This window comes from Echeneis naucrates, chromosome 8 (assembly GCF_900963305.1).
Source record: "Echeneis naucrates chromosome 8, fEcheNa1.1, whole genome shotgun sequence".
Classification (NCBI taxonomy): domain Eukaryota; kingdom Metazoa; phylum Chordata; class Actinopteri; order Carangiformes; family Echeneidae; genus Echeneis; species Echeneis naucrates.
In genome coordinates, this window is record NC_042518.1 from 4850666 (window position 1) to 4864773 (window position 14108).

General features: G+C 42.4%; 1 protein-coding gene across 1 annotated transcript; it reads right to left on the bottom strand.

Annotated features, from left to right (window-relative positions):
* Nucleotides 1-2429: 2429 nt before the first annotated feature.
* On the bottom strand, nt 2430-13044 carry micall2a (mical-like 2a). The gene is made up of 17 exons (XM_029508004.1): nt 12902-13044; nt 12609-12657; nt 11289-11430; nt 10963-11129; nt 10683-10813; nt 10097-10585; nt 9849-9973; nt 8989-9049; nt 8334-8524; nt 7519-7626; nt 7250-7314; nt 6938-7064; nt 4498-4600; nt 4158-4231; nt 3965-4079; nt 3830-3876; nt 2430-3741 (listed from the first exon to the last, which is right to left on the bottom strand). Exons 1-17 carry the CDS (start codon nt 13042-13044, stop codon nt 3662-3664), a joined length of 2217 nt encoding a protein of 738 aa, XP_029363864.1. The 3' UTR covers nt 2430-3661.
* Between the last annotated feature and the right edge of the window lie 1064 nt (nt 13045-14108).

Genomic DNA, 14108 nt, shown 5'->3' on the forward strand with positions numbered 1-14108 from the left:
GGATTAGTAGCATAAACACCAATTACACATTTAATTGTTTATTGTCAGCAGCGTTTGGAAAACATGCCACACTGCACGAATTAAAAGGATTGAGGAAGTAGAGGAGGGGAATTTGCCACGACCCAGTATCACCATTAGTATGTATATATGAGAAGATGACGAGAAAATGTCTCCAAAATAACAAGTCAAACTGCTGAATGCCGGGCTATAAATGAGTAATTTACCATGAATATCCTTCTCTATCCCTTTACGACCATATGAATTTCCAAACCACGTTATACTAGCATGGAAGGGTCTGTCAGTGAAATTTGAAATAGAGGACAAAGGGCCACTGAGCAAATAGGCTTTTTTTTTTTTTTTTTTTTTTTTAAGAAACCATCCTCTGAGTTCTCTGCCAATGTGAATCAGAGGTAAAATACAGTGCATTAAGTCGACCTCTGAGGCAGCACAGAGGAGGGTAGAGTGAGACATTCTGCTATCTATTAAGACTTCCGTTATGTATATATTGTGTTCTGAAGGAATTTTACTGATCCACAAAACCAGCAGGAAAGGATAAGAGTGAGTCCCTAAGACCATGTGGTAAGCAACTGCAGTGCAGATTCTTAGGCAAGTTGAAAGTTGCTGCGCCGTTAAGGAGAAAGTCTGGCAGAATCCTGCATGCCCGCTGATAACATGGTTGGATTAAGGATGTTTAAGGGAAGTGAAAATTATTCATTTGAGATGGATGAAAGCTGCACTTGTCAAGTCTACCAGTCATGCACTTTATACATTTCATTTCCACTAGCCAGCATGCATAATTTCCCCTCAATGCAAATTTCTACACACTGAAAATTGTGAGCATATTTACCCCGCTCCCTTAACACATTCTCTGACACAGAAAATGGATCATCTCTATTGAACAGGGAACAAAACAATGCAATTTTGTTTGCAGAGGTGTGAGAATCTAATTTTGTGGCGGAAGATAAAGTCACAAGACTCAGTAGAATACAAACAATAGCTTTCATTTGAAATCAGGAGCGAATCAAAAAGAGACAATGTTTGGTGCCCCTGTTCATCACAATGACACATATGGAAATCATTTTTGCACATGTCCGATTGTCCAAACACACTTCAAGTTACGAGTGTAATTACTGGTTTTAAGTCACATAAGTCTCGGCCTCACTGTTGGTCTAGGAGCGTTGTAACCGAGTATATGCTCTGTATATCTTCCACTCTCTATACAAATATTAGGATCTCTCTGATGAGAATTAAGTCTCCAGCCTGGATGGCCAATAAATTAGAGGCACGCTTCTCGTTTACTCATCAGAGCTAATGAGCCTGATAAAATTACCTCGAGGATCATAATTACAGGCTAGTGGCAGAGGCTCTGGCAGGGACTGGAATAAGATGACACACACACACACACACACACACAGACAGTATTGCAAGTGGCAGCATACAACAGCTAACCTAAAACACCACAAAGCACTCGCCTCGTATTAATAGAAAAACAGACTGATGCTAAGGGGAGCCAACCAAACATTATACATCGTCCATTTCCATTCAGGAAATCTAACCCATTCAGCTAATTAGACATATAGAAACCCCCTTTTTTCCCCCAAAAAATGTACACCATTAACATAATGCAAAGTGCTGAACAATATTACAATTTCCACCTTTCTGTCAGAGGTAGTTCAAACAGATTTTACCACCCTTTCATAAAGATTAAGCACTTCATGGGTAATGACACATTTTAATGAACGATGGCAGCCTGGACACAAGAGCTCACCTCCGAGGATTCCATTTCATCACACATTCACAGGATGAATTGTTTTACTTATGAATATTAATGTCCCTCTAATTTGAGGCTGTTGTTAATGCTTGTCGCTAGGAGCTTGGCAAATCAGGTCCCATTCCTGTTAAAACCATGTATTAGACACCCCCCCTGACACTAAGCCCTCGCCTTTGATTGTTAATTGCAGAAGTGCAAGCATTTGCAGTAGATGGGGCGCAAAGCTTTAATTAACTATAATATCACACATTCAGTCTCGACTGTCACCCACATCACGCGTGGCATTTTGTACCAATATCATCCCCAAACTCTGCTCAGCTAGAAAGATTGTGTTCCAAGTTCATGATCACAATTTCATGCATCTCAAAATGAGGGATATGTAGTTTTTAAGTAGCTGCAACATATCGACTGCACTGAATTATCTTGATGGCGTCTGTAAAGAAGCCTTATTAAAGAGGCATACATTCACGCAGCTCTGATCACCGCGCAGCTTTAATGCAAAGGGGACGCAGCATTGTTGGTTTTCTCGGTGAAAAGCGATGCCTCATCTTGGATGAGTGATTAAAAAAGGAGGGGGGGGGGAAAAAAAAAGTTGTGGGATTGAGGCAAAGGAAGGTGTTATTAAGTCAATAATTCAACCCCTCATACACGCTAATCTTCAAAGGATTTATTGGACAACAGATTTCAAGTTTAAAAATATAAATAGGGTACAAGTACATAGCATTCAATAACACCTCTAAAAATGCAATGTTACAGTACAAGCACTGTGAATGCCATTTCCACACACGACTGACTCCACGCGTCGTTTGAACATTTTAATAGCTCAGGTGCACAGCAATTCTGATGCAGATATTAGTAAAGAGTTTAATGTTTAATTAAACCAGGTTTGAAGATAAAGAGCTCAATACAACCTATAGTTTATAAGCCTTCGCCGGCCATAAGCTAACGCTCAACCTAATCCTCTTTCACATAACATTATTGCATCAGCGCAGCTGAACATTTTTGCAGCATTTATAAAATTAGCAAAGAAATTAACTGTCTGTACTGTGGCAAATTGGATTTCCAAGTTCTTGCCTTATGATACAGCATACCCAGGCTGCCACCTACAGTACAGTGTGAGAGGGGAGCTACCGTCTGCAACATGTGTGGCTCTCCATTTTACACTCCACAGCCATTCAAACTTAATTATCGAGGCTTTGCTCCCCTCCCCCACCCTCGTGGTGATACCCTTAGCAGAAATTTGTTAAAAATCCATTATTAAATAAATACAGATATAATTTCATTTCGGATGAAGGCTGTTGAGTTGAAGGATTGCACATTTATCCTCCTCAGTCCTATGTGGAACAGCCAGTTCCCCCCTTTGCAATGTCCACATTGTGATAGTTGATTGTAAACATCCCCAATTTGTTTTTTTTTTTCCCCTCCATCAAGTGCATTTAAATCTGAAAAAACTTTAAGTGACAGACCCCTTTTCCAGTCATTCAGTAAACATATATTATCTGTGCGTAACATTCACATCCACAGTGACTTTTCTTGTGACAAATCAAACGGTGCTCTATCAGTATGAGTGAAACAGCGACAGCAGTGTTTGCCCCGTAAAAATAAAAAACTCTTTTTTTTTCTTCATAAATGTGAGAAACAATTGTGAAAAAAAGCTAATATTGAATTATAATCCGTGGAGAAATCAAGTGCTGAGTTGAGCCACTGTAACATTTTAGCTAAACTTGTTTGATTTTAAAAAAGAAAAAGCCAGAAACAAGCCCAGAAAACATCATCCTTCGCCTTCTCATTAGTAGAGTATCTACTGCAGTGCTGAAATATAAAAACTTTACGATTTTTTGTTATGAATATAAACACAGTAAGAAAAGTTTAGTTTAAAAAGAAATTCCATCATTCCACCCGTCTTTTACTTCTTCGTCTGAATAGTTTGGAAAGGGAGGATTTCCTCTTATTTTTGGCTTTCTTTACTCCTATTCACCAACAAAGATACATATTAGAAAGACAAAGTCATGTTGGAAAAACAGTTCTGCATGGAGATAGTTATTTTACAACACTTACCAAGATTTTTCATCATCTCATTCAACTGCTGATCCTCCTCCACTTCCCTACAATTGACCAAAAAACAAAACTTGTCTTTAGTGCATCCGATCACTCCTTGAATGGAAACATTCACTAGAAGACTCATCATGTTACCTCAGCCGGTCTTCATCCAGACCCACCACAATCGCATTCCTGCCGTCCACAATCTCCATCAGCCTCTGCATCAAAAGCGCCTCCCGCTGTTGCTCCTCGTTGGACTTTAAATGATCTGTGATCCCAAGTTGACCCGAGCAATCAGTGGAGGAAACAAACAGGAAGGAACAGCGCTGAACCTGCGGCGTCTTACCTGGCTTCTCCAGCAGCCTTCGAAGTTCCCCCTCTACCCCTGGCTGCTGCTCCTCCAGCTCCTGAGTCCTGGCTCTGAGACATTCAACATCAGTCGGACGCAAAAAGAGTGAATCTCATTTCTTATGCACACAACGTTTATCCCAAATTAAAAACAATATTTAGGAAACCCATTTTGTTTGACTGCAACTAAGTTTGAATTCTCCCAATTTATATACAAGTGTATGGGAACTGTGGGGGGGGGGGGGGGGGGGGGGGAGATATTTATGATTCTTAAAAATAAAGTTTATTAGATACAGACTCAGCTCAGAGACTTTAAGCTGTAAAATATTTGCACTCACATGTACACAAGCTCTGATTCCTTCCTGATGTACATCTGTTTCCTTCGAATCAGGTTGAACCAGTCAACCATCAGCGGGTCCATCAAAATGTCTCCCTCTCCGTCTGAAACAACACAAATTTGTTTCAACTCTTAATAAAATACCGGCTATCCTTGATGTGCAATTTGTGACCCTTTCTAATCATGGATAATGGTTAATGAATAAGCACCAGAGTGGAAATACCAGTATAAATAATGCCTGTTTCTCCAAACATATGCATTTAATATCTCCTGCTGTGCACTCTGCAGTAGTATGGAGTTTTATTACAAATTAGCAACGTGCTTCTGATCTGTGAGTAAATGAAATTCTTCTGGGATAAATTAAGCTCTAAGAAAGTCTTCAGACAGCAATATTTAAATGCAGTTTTGCGCTCTTCTGATGTCAAATAATGCAGCGACGGAGGTTAATGGGGAAGTGGGGAAATAATTGTTTTCATTTACATTATAATGTTTTTTCCCCACCCTAACATAATCACGATGCCTCCACTCATCCAGAATCATGGCTCATTTTTATGTTCACCGACTCTTTTGTTTTCATGAGACTGCATTCATTACACAATAATGAAATTAAGTGCAATAACAAATTTGGTTTTTGAGTAATTTGGCTGGTGGAGGTGAGATGGAGGGTGACTCACCTCCCGGGACCATGTCAATGCTCTTAAATGCTCTCTTGCAGCCAATAACACAAAAGGTCTGAACGTTAAAATGGAGCCCCTTAAAATTCGCTGTTAATATCACCGCCACACTCAGCAGAACAGAAGGTATCTTCAACCGTTTAGGCTGAAATTGTCTTCATTCATCATGTAGCCAACATTATTGGACAACTTGGCTGTTGTCCATGCTGTCAAACAGAACACAGCGTCACCATATTTTGCACAGTTAATATTTCGCCTAATCGATTATCAAAGTAGCTGATCGTCTAATGACTCGTGTGAAAAGCGCTGAAGATTTTTTGATTCCAGCATGTTTAGCATGCGAATGTGTTGCCCTTTTTGTCACACCTGAGAGGGAAAAAAAATGTAATGTTTAAAGAGTTTGGAAAAAGCATTTCAAATGCCACCTTTTTAAAATTAAAAGGAGAAGTTCTTCCATTATAATAAAAATAAATAAAATACACACAATCAGCATAATAACAGATAATGAAAATAACTTCTACTTGCAGTCTTTCATTAACTACAGAGGGCCCAGCATTGTATCTGCCCAGTGCTATGAAATTCTACTTCCTAATGTTATCTTAATATGCAAGTTTAAACATGCAGAGGACGTCAACCTACACAGAGGGAAAACACAGTGAGGCACAGATTTGCCTTAATCACTTATTTAATAATGACTAGCAACAATTCAGCAGGGATTAGCTGTAATTTTTTAAATAGCTTTTGCACTTTAAACAAGAAAAAGGGCCGTGTTCAAAAAGTATTTGCCAAACATCCAAACTGGAAGAGAGTTTTCCTAACCCGGTATTCACGTGCACGACAACATCGGGCAGTGATCTTGGCAGCTTGTATTTTTCCGTTTCACCAAGTCGGTCAATGTGCGAGTGGGTGCAGCAATTGATTTTAAACGAATATTGGCTATTGCCAGTTAGTGACCAATCAATCCGACGTCACACCGAAGTCACATTCGCAATAACGGTTGATCTGGATGGTGACGGAGGACAAGACAGCCCTCACACCTTGCCACCGCCACGACGAACATGTTTGTTTTGTTCTTTTTCTTGAACTGCACTCAAGTGCCAGGTTTTAGTTTTTTACGCCGACAAATTCCAGTTGAGAAGTCGATGATCTCCTAGGTGGTGTGCAATTGATGTCAAATTCTGGCCAAGCGACTTCATGCTCAGGCTTCCTTGGTGGCACACAGGGAGAAAGGGGGGGGGGGAGAGGAAAAAAAAAAAAAAAAACCCACAACGCAATCGACCAGAATATATATTACTATAACCAAGTCATGTTGACCTTGAGGAAAGCAATCAGGCCCCCTACTCCCAGTACCTTAAAAGAGAAGCAACATCCCTGTGGGCTGTCCGTGCCTCTCACCTCATTTGGCTGCAGAAACAGTAATAGAAATGGCAGGTAAATCCCCTGCACACACGCACACAAACCTCCAGCTGCTGGTGAATGAATGTGAGGTTTGTGGTGTGTCCCATGTGAAGCAGCCAGGACCCAACTCTGCACCGGAGATACTGAAGCAGCAGAGGCATTCAGCAGTTTGCACAAACGCAGTGAAATATCAAAGTTATTCACAGCAAAAGGGAGGAAAATGGGCGACTGGTGGCATCATCTTGTGCCTTAGAATAAGAGAGATGTTTGAAGGACTTTAAATTGATCTTGAGCTTGGTTCTGATTGGCCCAGTGTTATTTGCATTGCTTTAAAAAAAGAAAAAAAGAGAAAGGAGAAGGGAGAAATACCTTCTTCACAACTGCGGAGCTTCTTTTCCAGCTCTACACCCTCCTTCTCCAGGTGGGCCAAGTTTCTCTCAATATCATTCAGCTCCATCTCGATCTGCTCTGCCGGGACATGGTAGGACATCTTCTCCTGATGTAAAAACAAAAAGGAAATGAAAGAGTCACAGTCAACTCAAGATCATTTTCATCAGAAAATTCCAAATTTGGCCACTTAGATGTGGAGAAGGTTGTCCATTTTTTTTTCCTGGGAATGTAATGAAAGCATTTGTAGAGTTGTTAATTAATCTCTTAAGAGACTTAATGGAGGGAACTTACAGAGGGTGACCTCATTTCAGTCCTGGAGGCGTTGGTGGGTGACAAATACTTTCCCTTTTTAGCGCCTAAGAGGTAGATAAAATAGGATTAGATAGTCCTTTCATGGCAGCTTTTCAGAAAAGCATTGTCACAGACTTCACCTGATGTATTTTCAGTTTAAAAAAAAAGAAAGAAAAAAAAAAAAGACTGCTCATATGATGATGAAAGATGGCTGAGGTTATATATGTGGGTCTTTGATGATTAAAAAAAAGAAGAAGCTAGGAGCCAACCTGACGGATTTCCGTGATTGGCCGGAGCAGCAGTTGAAGAGCTAATAGATTCCACAGCTGGCCGTCTGGGTGGGGATTTCACAGGCGAGCGGCTCCCATGTTTAAAATCTGAAATAAGGACGGGAAGTTCTGCTAATGGCTTTTTCTGTTTCCCGCTGAAACAGACAAAATCTCCAAGAGTCACCCAAACACGTGTAAGGCGTGTACATCTTTGTGGGAAGGGGTGAATGTGGAAGTTGCTACATGAACTTTTAGCCCATGCGACTTTGGTCCAGACTTGAATATCTTAACTTATTGGATGGATTGCCATATTTTATCCCCATAGAGGGCAGATATTTGCCCTTTCCTCCAGGGCCACCTTCAGCTTACACAGCAGCTACTGTTTCAAGGATTAATGTTTTAAAATGTTTCAGAATAAAACTTTAGACAGAAAAAAAAAAAAAAAAAAAAAAATACAGATTTATTATTTTTTTTAAAACAGGTTTATTTGTGGGGCTAACCCTTTTATGCCTTTCTTTTAGTCAGTGACTGGCAGAGAAGCTGACAGGAAACAGAGAAAGAGAATGACCTGCATATGTCCCTGACTGGATTCAAACCAGGGATGCTGCAATTACATGGCACCGCTGTGAACCAGTGCACCAATATAATTCTAATTCTAACAGTATTTAACACAGCTGAGCTTTGGTTCCGCTGTGGTTGCTTTACATAAAGACTTATTGTGGCAAAAGAGCACAAAAAAAAAAAAAAAAAAAAAAAAAAACTGTTACCAACTAATACAAACAGACACAGATGGAAGGCCGATGTCTCAGACTTACTGAGGTTTCCACAAGCCGGTTGGGGTTTCTGTGGCGTGATGCCCATGAAGGGAACAGGATCAAACAGAGCGACGCTGAGTGGAGCTTCTGCAGGTGGTGTTGAGGAGGGAGACCTTGTTGTGATGACACAGACGTTTGAGGACATGAGCTGAGGCATATGTTTCCCAGTGGAGGCTTCAGCGTCAGCATTTCTGTAAAAGTCAGATTTAAATGGAACTTTAGGTGCGTGACTAAGTAAACAAAAACTTTTTACTGCCACAGTGTGGATCAGAAAGAATGAAAACATGGAGGAAAATAAAAAGCCTCACCTTGCTTATTTTGAAATGACAAAAAACATTTAGTAGGCAGAACAACGAAGGGATCATCAGCAGGGGTTAGAAATGAGAGACTGTAGAGTTAAGAGTAGGAAAAGTTCAGGCGCGGCACTCCTCTGGGTTTGTTAGGATCGGTGACAGAGCTAGCGGCTGCACTCTGAGCCAGTCGGCAATGACAGAGACGGATGAAGTCGGATGTTTCTGCGTTCTGGAGAGTGAATAAGCTGAGTGGTCAGGGAAGTGTAAAGGCAAAAATTTTCTCCACCTGTGCGGCACTTCCCGCTCCCAGCTGAGTGAGTTATAGAGCAATACTGATTATTAAGATGATTGATCGTACTCACTTTTGACCTAGCTCAATTTTCGCAGGTCTGAGCTGTGAATGGCCCTCTTGGCAGACTGGATCTGCAGAAAGACAGTTACACATAAAGTAAGGCCACAACTAAATTTTAGTTATTTTGATTTTTTTTTTTTTTTTTTTTTTTATTGCCACTTAGGTCCTCGGGTCTGAGAAGTAGGAACTCATAGAAAGATTTGCTTAATAAAGAGTGTTTCAGGTCATTGCTCAATCTATTAATTGGCTTTAGCTCTGAATAAAATCATGAGGATAAAGCTGCCACTACATGAACTTGTCACCTCTGAACTCACTGAAGCTCTTACAAACCAGAGAGTAAATATCATCTGCTTTGGCCGTGTGTGAAGTCAAAGTAATTCAAGTTTTTGTACAACAAACTTGATTGAGTTCAGCTACTGGTTTCATTGTCTAGTTCCTCACAACAAGGCACTAAACTGACTGATCTTCACCTGCATCTCTATCAAAAGACCCAAAACACAATGTAATCTGTGCGTGAAACAACTTGTGGTCAATGTGTGGTAGTAAGCAACAGAATTACTTTGTATGTCAGGGAGTCTAATCGGTGCAAATGATATTTATACTGAAAACAAGCAGTAATTGTATTGTGGTGCATGCACCTCCATCGCAGCAGAATGACAGTTCAACTACGAAAGTACACTGGCTGTGTGATAAAAAGAGCTTTGTCTTCTATGAATATGCTCTGAGACAGACACAAAGAACGGTGGGGGGATATAGGCAGGATGTCAAACTATGCATCAAGAACAACTGAATTGGATTAGTGGTGCTTGCCTTTGGCAGTTGTGTGTACAGTTGTTGGCTGTGTGCTGTGTGTGTTGATGGCCTTCAGACATGGTGATTCCTTAATGCTTGTCTGGCTGGTGGAGGGCCGTCTTTCCCGGTTTCCTGCTGGGCCTTGGCTGCTTTCAGCCTCTCTACGAGTGGGGCCAACAGCTGAACTTGGCTCATCTCCAAACCTGCAGTGAGGGAAAGAGCTTCCACCATCAGCCTTAATAGCAAAGTCCATTACAAAGCGATAAAGTGGGAAAAACTGGAAATATTAATACAGTACAAAAGGAAAAAGGATGTCCGCTGCTCACCGTCTCTCTGCTGAACGGATGGTGAACAGGCGTTTGTTATTGTTGTTGCAGTTTTCTTCTGCGAACTTTCCAGTTGTTGTCCTGGCCCTGCTCTCCTCATCATCAGGACTTGGTGGGAACCTCGGCCTTCCTAAAACACTTGAGGGCTCTGTGAGCTTCCTGTCGTCAGCCGGCGGAGTCTGGAAAAACCTCTGGCGGGCCGCCTGCGTCTTCTGTGCCGAGGACGTCCAGGACTGGGAAGGTGGAGCAGGAGTGGTCGGCTTCAGAACAACGCTGAGTGGAGCTGACAGCACAGAGGAGGGGCGGGGCGCAGGCTGGGCCGGGCTAGCGCCGTTTAATCGTACAGCTGAGCTGGTGGGTCCCCTTTTGACCCCGATCTCAGCTGGGGAAGGTTTGGAACTCTTTTGGTGGGTGTTACAGATAAAAGTGTCTGGAGTCTTCCCAGGTTTGTAGCCTCCTGCATGAAGCACACTGCAGCATTCACTGCATCTGGTGGAAGCACATCGACAGGGAAGTCTTAATGCAATTAATGCAATTAATGCAATGCATGCATCAAAGTACGGACAAAGGTAGGTCACATACTTACTGGAAACAGCTTCTGTGGTACAGCTTGCCTTCCACAAAGTGCCTCTGAACCAGATGAACGTGGCTCTTGCACGCAACACATTTGCTGTTGAGAGTCCCATTTTTGTTGGCATTTTCTGCCAAAACCACCTTCTGTGAAAGAAAATAAATCCAAAAATACATGATGATTACATAATCACCATTCACCTAACCCACCGAAAATGAGCCAAGTCCTCCTTGTTGTGAAGTACAGCGATTCAATTTTTTTTTTTATTTCAAACAATAATAGCATCGGGGCTGACCTGGGCAGCAGCTCTGGCCAACTTGGGTGAGGTCTGAGCTGTGAGGGTGGAAGGTAAATGTTTGTCACTGGTGTTTTTAGATATGAACGTTTTGGCCACCACTGGGAGATTCTTCTTCTCTGATGGCTCCTCCTTGGAGCCCTCTGCTGGCCTTTTTACACCTCCCACTGAGGAGAAGTTAAAAAACAACAACAACAACAAAAAAAAAAAAAAGCAAAACAGAACAAAACTGTCAACACAAGGCAGCACAGGAGAGGAACAGGATGCCTCAGCCAACAAAGAAATATAGAAGACTAAGAGCTAATTTAAAGCAGCGATGTTCTCACTTGGAGGCCGTCCCTTGAAATAGTTGTAGTACTGGGAGACATAGGTGAGAATGCTCAGCCTGTCAGGGATCCTTAAAGCCACCATGTCCTCTGCATCTAACAAAGCCGGGATCCCCAACTTCTCCTCCGCAACCTGAAAAGCCTGAAGTGTCAAAGAAAGAAAGAAATAAATACCCCACCAACAGCCATCAATTCCTGCCAAGACATAATTTAATGGTAGCGTATTTTGGGCCAAGTAAACAGATACTTTAACTTTAAAAAAAAAAAAAAATTATGTGGCATCCACTGGACACAAACACTCCCTACAATTACAGCATGTGTAAAAATGCCAGACAATACAACCTACTTTAAATAGAGTATTCTGTGGCTCGGCCCAGAGAGGTCTGAGGGGGGCTGCATAATGAATAGCAAACTTCCTGTGCGTTTGTATGGCGGGGTTGGGTTGGGGGGGGGGTAAGAATGAGGATAGAGGGAGCAGCATATCAGGGCATTGTTTCAGATCAGCCTGGACATGCTCATTAAATTCACAGCCGAGTCCTTCTGAATGCTGATAATACAGAAGAGTGCAAAACAAAAATGAAGACTGCGGATCTGAAAACTAAATACAAATCATTTCTTATTTAACAGCCAACACACACACAAAAAAACACACACCCCAGCTGTGAGTAACACGACACCATTCATGAAATATAGACCACACAGAGCCGCAAGAGTCATGTTCTCATGTTCCAGTACAGGAACAGTTGATCAAGACCTACACATAGTCGGAAAGGACTATTCTTTGGTTTTAAGTTGTGAACCAAGGAGTATATAACAGCAGTTGTCATTTGGGGACAGAGTGGAGGATGAAATCAAGGCTCATTCAAAATGAATAGCCCTCGGAGAACGCCTCCCCCGAGCTCTGGTTTGTTGCTGACACCGTCAGGTTCATCCAAGACAACGAGGAAGTTATACAGAGTACATACTGTAGCACTCCTCGGGGCTCGCTTCCCTCAGAGGAAGCCGGCAGAATGGAAGAGGACTAAATAATGGAGAGGTCCCCGGCTGTGCCGCTCAGGTCAAGTCGGGGTTAACAAAATATATTAGGTCAAGTGGACTGAGGGAGAGAAGGAGTCGGAGGGGAGTCGTGTCTTTGACTTAAAAATTTGGTGCCGTTCAAACATGAATGAATATTTAACCAATCTGCAGCACATTTGGTTTGTGGTGAGCGTTGCTGTCTTCACCTCCGAGTCTTTGGGGTTAATGAGGTAGATTGCTTTTCACATTCTGCGCGTGGAGCACAACGTGACAAAAGGTTCAACAAGCTGGTCAGGGTCTTACCAAGCTGTTGTTCTCGAACACATCCTCCTTTCTGAGCGCCTCATAGTCTCTGGGAAACACAAAAAGATACGTCAGGGGTGCTGGTGAAAACTCATTTAAAAACAACTTCTACTTCTGTTGGCTTTCCTTAGAAACAACAGACTATAAAACAGCTGAGCTCACTCTACTGGGGTCAGAATAAAATCCATTTCAGGTCACAGCTGATGGAGAAAAGTGATTCAAACCAAAGAAGTGAACAGCCCAAACACAAACTCGCCCACATTTTAACGACCCATTCCAAGCCTCATACTCACATTAAGTCCGGTCTGAACTTGTGTATGAGGGCACAAAAAGCCAGTCCGTTCCTGAACGAGGTCGTCATGTTGGTGATGGCCACATCTCTGTAGCCCTCACACTGGATTTTGCACCACTGCTCCAGAGCCTTGATGGCAGCCATGCTCGCCGATCAGCGCTCACTGCTGGTGGGGCGCGCAACAGGCGGAGAGGAGGTGGAGGAGGAGGTGTGGGGGGGGGGGGGGGGGGGGGTCAGTGTGGAGGAGCCGGAGGAAGGACCGGGATAAACAAAAAGGGTGTCTCTGCAGCTGCGTCCTGTTTCCTCCTTTCTGGCTGAAAGTGTGCAGCTGCTTCTGCTGGAGGTGGAGCTGATGGAGCCGGATCAGCTGGAGCAGGATCTGATGGAGGTGGAGCTGGATCTACTGCAGGTGGATCTGATGGAGGTGGAGCTGGATCTGCTGCAGGTGGATCTGATGGAGGTGGAGCTGGATCTGCTGCAGGTGGATCTGATGTGCGTCTCTTTGCGCTCATTACACTAATTGCCACCCACAGCTGATCCGTCTCTCACACCCCCCAAAGGAAGCTCAGCCACAAAGGTAAATAATAGATTTTCTGCTCTTTAGACTTAAGTAAGTAAATCCTGCAAAATGAATTGCAGAAACTTGATCCCGATCTAAAAATCCACCAGCTCAGGTGCATTTGAACGCAAGAATGCTGTAAAATCCAACAACAACAAAAAACATCACAGAGGTGAAAAACAGCATTCAGTCTCATATATAACAGTCAAATGTGCCCCCCCCCACCTCAGTACAGGAAGTGAAGTTCATGTTCGTCATTGTGTCACATTCAGAAATTCCCTCATGCTTAAAAACGACCCAAAAATAAAACCAATTGTGATTATTTATTGTTTCGTACAGTTTTTGCCTTTGTTCTTTTTGGCTTTATTTTTAATTCAGCTGGAGCTTAGAGGCGTTTTTGACCAATGAACCAGAGAAACTGGACTGGAAAATGACAAATGATGCTGCCGTGCTTTTGTGTGTTGAAATAGTCTGGTGGAATTTAATCCTGTTATCATTTCTATGTGGACATATGCAATATAAAATAATTCTATTTCATTAGAAAGATTGACGAAATTCATCTTTGTTTTTAGGTCCCAGGCAGGAGAGGAGGATGCTGTAGGATTTCTGAGGTAATTATACACCAGACCTGGTTATCTCAGCATGTCAG